At 44.1% G+C, this 6,000-nt stretch overlaps 1 protein-coding gene across 11 annotated transcripts in view; it reads left to right on the top strand.

Annotated features, from left to right (window-relative positions):
• The window catches only part of TMEM268 (transmembrane protein 268), a 36,985-nt gene extending 31,368 nt beyond the window's left edge, over positions 1–5,617 (top strand). For 4 of the 11 annotated variants that reach the window (XM_021927224.2, XM_021927220.2, XM_021927221.2 and 1 more), the window contains one exon: positions 2,332–4,604. In XM_021927224.2, coding sequence (XP_021782916.1) covers positions 2,332–2,511 — 180 coding nt within the window. In that variant the 3' untranslated portion in view covers positions 2,512–4,604. Of the gene's footprint in view, positions 1–1,863; positions 1,999–2,331 lie in introns of all 11 variants that reach the window. The other 7 variants (XM_021927222.2, XM_003911321.4, XR_002517456.2 and 4 more) reach the window with 6 other exon arrangements.
• Positions 5,618–6,000: the final 383 nt, after the last annotated feature.

Raw genomic sequence — 6,000 nt, forward strand, 5'->3', positions numbered from 1 at the left:
GCCATTTGTGGAGCACTAGGCACTGGGCTCAATGCTTTCGGTCTATTAGTCTCTCCCTTTTTTTTTTTTTTTTTTTTTTTTCCCCGAGAGGGAGTTTTGCTCTTTTGCCCAGGCTAGAGTGAAGTGGTGTGATCTCGGCTCACTGCAAACTCCACCTCCCGGGTTGAAGCGATCCTATTGCTTCCGCCTCCTGAGTAGCTAGGATTACAGACGTCTGCCACGACGGCCGGCTAATTTTTGTATTTTTAGTAGACACGGCATTTTACCATGTTGGCCAGGCTGTTCTCGAACTCTTGACCTCGGGTGATGCACCTGCCTTGGCCTCCGAAAGTGCTGGGATTACATGTGTGAGCCAATGCACCCGGCCTCTATTAGTCTCTTTAATCCTCACTCTAACTTACAGGGGTCAGTGCTACTATTTTCCTTATTCTACCAATGAAGAAATGGGCTCAATAATGTGAAGTGACTGCTCTGGGTTAGTCATAGAGTGGCTGAGTTGAAATTCCCTCTTGGCCTTTTTGACTTTAAAGCCTATTCTTAATTACTAACTCTACAGACATACCTAGTGTAACCCACACCTTATTTCATTACATTCAGAGTGGACACAAGTATTGTGAAAGAGCTTCAACACTATGCTTAAGGAATTTAAGCATTTCCCCTGAGATCCCATTTTCTATACCAGTGAATGGATCTTTACAGACCAACTGTGTTAATAAGAATGTGCAGTAAGGCCTAGCACAGTGGCTCACACCTGTAATCCCAACACTGTAGGGAGGCCAAGGCAGGAGCCCAGGAGTTCAAGACCAGCCTGAGCAACATAGTAAGATCCTATGTCTTTTTTTTTTTGAAACGGAGTTTTGCTCTTTTTGCACAGGCTGGAGTGCAATGGCGCGATCTTGGCTCACTGTAACCTCTGCCTTCTGGGTTCAAGTGATTCTCCTGCCTCAACCTCCCAAGTAGCTGGTATTACAGGCATGTGTCAGCATGCCCGGCTAAATTGTTTTTGTATTTTTAGTAGAGATGGGGTTTCACCATGTTGACCAGGCTGGTCTCGAACTCCTCACCTCAAGTGATCTGCCCGCCTTGGCCTCTCAAAATGCTGGGATTACAGGCATGAGCCACTGTACCCGGCTGTACTGTGTCTTTAAAAAAGAAAAAAAGTACATTAAATGCAATTTTTAAATTCTTTTTTACTTAAAATTTTTTTATTGTGGCAAATATACATAATATAAAATTTACCATCTTAACCATTTTAAGTATATGGTTCAGCAGCATCAGGTACATTTACATTGTTATGCAACCATCACCATCAGCCATCTGCAGAATATTTTCGTCTTCCCAGATTGAAGCTCTGTGCCCTTTAAACACTAACTTCCCCTTTCCTTCTTCCTCCCTCCCCTCAACCCCTAGAAACCACCATTTTATTTTCTCTCCCTGTGAACTGGTTACTCTAGGTGCCTCGTATTAGTGGAATCATACAGTACTTGTCCTTTTGTGATAAACCTAATTTTGGTAATCAATCTCTTTTTTTCCCTTTTTTATGTTTTTCTTTCTTTTTTTTCTTTTACTGTCAGTGATCATATTTAAATGTAAGCAGTTTCTTTTAATATGTTAGGAGTACTTGTGTAAACAAATCTACAAGGTACCTCATATGAATTAAAGAATTCTGCTATAATGGGAATATTCCTCTCCCCACCTCCACATTTAACTAGTAATTTTCTTCAAGTGAGTCACTTTGATCTCACGTACTTGACAGACTCATAGACATTTGAAAGTGGAAAAAGAATGTATTTGTGGCTGGCTAGGTTTACTTTCTTTTTATGCTTTTGAAATATATTTTTAATTTTAATTTTATTTTTGTAGAGACAGAGTCTTGCTCTGTTGCCCAGGCTGGTCTCAAACTCCTGACCTCAAGTGATCTTCTTACCTCGGCCTCCCAAAGTGCTGGGATTACAGGTGTGAACAACCATGCCCGGCCAACTAGGCTTAAAATATTAGGTAATTAGAAATTAGGTAATTTCTCTAGGGCTTCGAGGTTGCGTATTTTTTTTGTGCGTATTATTATTGCCATTCAGTAATTAGTTACCCACCTTGGCAATGAGGACACTGAAGCTACAGGAGCCCCACAGGCCATGGATTGCAGAGCTGGGCTTCTGGACCAGGCTGACATCTTCTGAGAGTCCCAGGTGCTGACCTGGCCTGGTTCTTCCTAGTGAGCATCACTCCTGGGTCCAGGGGCAAGAAAGCAGTGTGGCCTTCCCCTGGTGCCTAAGCCGTTTTTCCTCAAGGGGCTCCCCTGTGGTATTCAATCTGCTTCCCTGCCTCTTCTAGGAAATGGCCCGCCAGCTGCTGGCAGTGTTTGGCGGCTACTACATCCGGCTTCTAGTGACCTCCCAGCTCCCTCAGGCAATGGGGACACGACACACGAACTCTCCGAGAATTCCATGCCCCTGCCAGCTCATAGAAGCCTACGTCCTGGGCACAGGGTGCTGCCCGTTCCTGGCCAGGTGACCTAGGGATGAAGGTACTCATGTTCCTCCAAGACTGAGCAGTCGGGAAGGCTTCAGGAGCCCAAGATGGCCAATGGGGAGCCCCAGGTGAGGAGAGAAGCATCTAGGGACACTCCAAAAGGGGCTCGTGATGTCAGCCAGTGGGGTGTTGTGCTCACTCCAGGGCCCAGCACACAAATCTCATGCTGTTTGACATCTCATGCTGACCCCCTGGCCTTTGCAGGAGCTGATGGTTACAGAGCTAGTCCCACCAAAGCTACTCTTTCTGCTGCTTAGAACTGTGGACACGTATGGAAGGACTGGACCCCTATCGCTTTCATTGTCCAGAGAGCCCAGGAGGCATGAAGATGACCAGACAGGGCAAATTGTGTGTCCAAAACTTGGCCTCAGATGTTTCCATTTCCAACCCCTTCATGCCAGATGGGGAAACTGAGGCTCAGAGAGGCTACTGTTCTATGTGGCGTTGCCTTGAACCCCTAAAATTATCAGACTGCCTTTTTCCAATATAAAGAAAAAATGTTTTCAGAATTCTCTCAATTTTTTATGTTTTTCTCCCCCATATTTTGTGAAAAGCAGTGGTACGTGTACATGTTGTCTACCAGTACACAGGCTACAGAAGACACAGAAGAAAGAGATCAAGGGCAGATAACTGTTGACAGAAATATTTGAGAAAGATTGATCCTGTTTGACTTGAGGACTTACTTTGTTCACAGGCATGCACGCTTGTGGCTGTGGTTTTATATTACAGATGTAGAACACTGGTTATGTTTCCCGAGACAAACACTGTCCTGGAATGAAGTGTGATCAGCCACTTGTGGAATTCTGTGAAGAGCTCAGAGGCTTCCAAGTGATCTGCTCCTGAAACAAGTTTGAAGACCTATTGTTTCATCGACCCAAGTCCAAATGCCCTGACCTGGCATCTGAAGGATCCCCAGCCCCCAAGACCTAGCCTTCATCTGCGATTTTGGCTTCATCTCCCACAAAACCCCTTTATGGGTTGAAGCTCTTTCCTGGACTGACATACCTATTCCTTTCCATTTGTTGGACTCCTATTCATGCTTCAAAGTCCAGCTTTCTTAAGCCCTTCTTTAGGAAGCCTTCCCACACAGCCAACCCTGCTGCTCTCTGCCTCCTTTAAATTCTTGATACAGCTGTTGCCTGTTCTGATGTTTTATGGTATTGATTTTGTTTTCCTGTGTATATGCCAGTTTTTCTAACTAGACTGTAAACTCCTTAAGGACAGAGACTACACCTTGTACTTTTTGTGCATGACCTGGACCGCTAAGGAAAAAAAAAAAAATCGGGTAGATTGATTGCTTTGCCATCCTCACAGCAGCTTTTGCAGATTGCTGTCCAAACTCACTTGAATGATGACATTGCTATGGACCTGAGTTTTGGACCTGATCTGCCAGTTCAAGCTGTGTAATTTTTGGCAAGTTGCTTTCTTTGCCTGGTCCTCAGTTTGCCCATCTATATAATGGGTGGATTGGATGATTTTTTTTTTTTTTTTCTTTTTAATTGAGATGGAATCTTGCACCATCACCCAGGCTGGAGTGCAGTGGCACGATCTTGGCTCACTGCAAACTCTGTCGCCTGGGTTCAAGTGATTCCCATGCCTCAGCCTCCTAAGTAGCTGGGACTACAGGTGTGCACCACTACGCCTGGATACTTTTTTTGGTATTTTTAGTAGAGATGGGGTTTTGCCATGTTAACCAGGCTGGTCTTGAACTCCTGACCTCAGGTGATCCACCCGCCTCGGCCTCCCAAAGTGCTGGGATTACAGATGTGAGGCACCACAACCGGCCTGGATGATTTTTAAGGGCCCTTCTAGGTCCAAAGTTCTGGGAATTTCTAGCTTATTCCGCCCCTTCGTAGCTCTTGACCTGTCTATCCAGATGCAGAAACATCTGGCAACCCCACATGGCTGAGATGACCTGGGCCTCGGATGCCCTTGGACAGAAGACTGGCCTACCTAGCAGACTTGGACTTTTCTTCCTGATCTGCTGCTTCCAAGTTGTGTGACCTTGGCTAAGTCACTTAACCGTTCTGATTGTCATTTCACTTTTTAATAAAGTGGATCTGGAGAACAAGAAATGTAATAAGCACGTGGCTCACCATTCAAGAGATGAGTCTGACCATTCACTTTCTGTGTGCCAGAGAAGAGAGATCATGGGTATAGACCAGCCCCTGGAAAGGCTGCTTTAGTCAAGGCTGAGAGCAGCTTTGCTCAAGGAAATTATTCACGGAGGTGACCACTGTCTTTCTGACCTGGCACAGAGGAAATGTTGGCTGTGAATATGACCAATAGAAAGAAGCCTGTATTTCTCATTCAGTCCTAGAATCCTGGTAAGTAAATAACAGAGAATAAAAATGTGTTTGTAAATGACAAAGCAGCAGTTTTTCAATTTTAAGGTCTACTTAAGAACCTTTGATATGTGTTTCTTTTCCTGCCTTTTCCTTTCTTTAGAATGGATGATGGTCTCACCTAGTGGGTAGGGCTTTCAGGGTATGCCCACAATGTACATTTCTCTGCATCTGTGCCTCAGTTTCCTCACTTATAAAATCCCTATGATCTCTGTCTCACCTACTTTACAGGGTTGCTGTGAAGATCACATACTACACACAAGAATGCTCATCAGTTTTTAAATTTTATTTAATTTTTATTTATTTTTTTAAATGTAATTTTTTCAGAGAGATAGGGTCTTGTTGCCCAGCCTAGTCTTGAACTCCTGGCCTCAAGTGATCCTCCTGCCTTGGCCTCCCATGGTGCTGGGATTACAGGTGTGAACTACCATGCCCAGCCAGCTCCTAAGTCTTAAGGCTCTGTGTTAGTGATAGTTGTGGCCATCGTGGAGGCAGTGCGATGTCTTCGAGTGAGAGTGCAGCATGGATTCTAGAGTTCCATTTATTCTAATTCAAGTTCTTCCACTTAAGAACAATGTTCTTCCTCTCATTGAATCTCATTCCTCATCTGTAGGATGGGGATGAGAGCATGTACTTGGCAGGTTGTTGTAGTAAGGATTAAATAATGATGTAAAAAAGTGTCAAGTGCTTGCAACTTTGAATTCTAAACTTGAGTGAAAACTCAATAAATTGTTGCTTAAAAATTTTTTTGTCATGTATATTGTAGATACCTGATGTATATTTTTGTTGATGTAGCAGGTCATTAACAGTTAAGGCTATTCAGTCTGCCTCAGACCTCACCTATTTCAGTGCCATGGGGTATATTTATGTCAATGAAGATTTTAGTCAAATCTCTGGAATTCAGCATCCAGAGATAACATAGCAAGGAGATAAAGAGCAAACCGTTGATTTTGGGCCAGATACTCACTCTTTCTGTACTTCCTGTACCTAATTTCCTCATCTGTTAAGGGGGGAGTGTGATAATAAGGGGGGTTAATGGAAGTGATTGATGTGAAGCACAGAGCCTGGTCCACAGTAAGGGCTCAGTCAGTGGGGGGCGTTTCTTCTGCAGTTGCTGGCTGCTGTT

The sequence above is a fragment of the Papio anubis genome, chromosome 13, assembly GCF_008728515.1.
Source record: "Papio anubis isolate 15944 chromosome 13, Panubis1.0, whole genome shotgun sequence".
In the NCBI taxonomy this organism is placed as follows: Eukaryota; Metazoa; Chordata; class Mammalia; order Primates; family Cercopithecidae; genus Papio; species Papio anubis.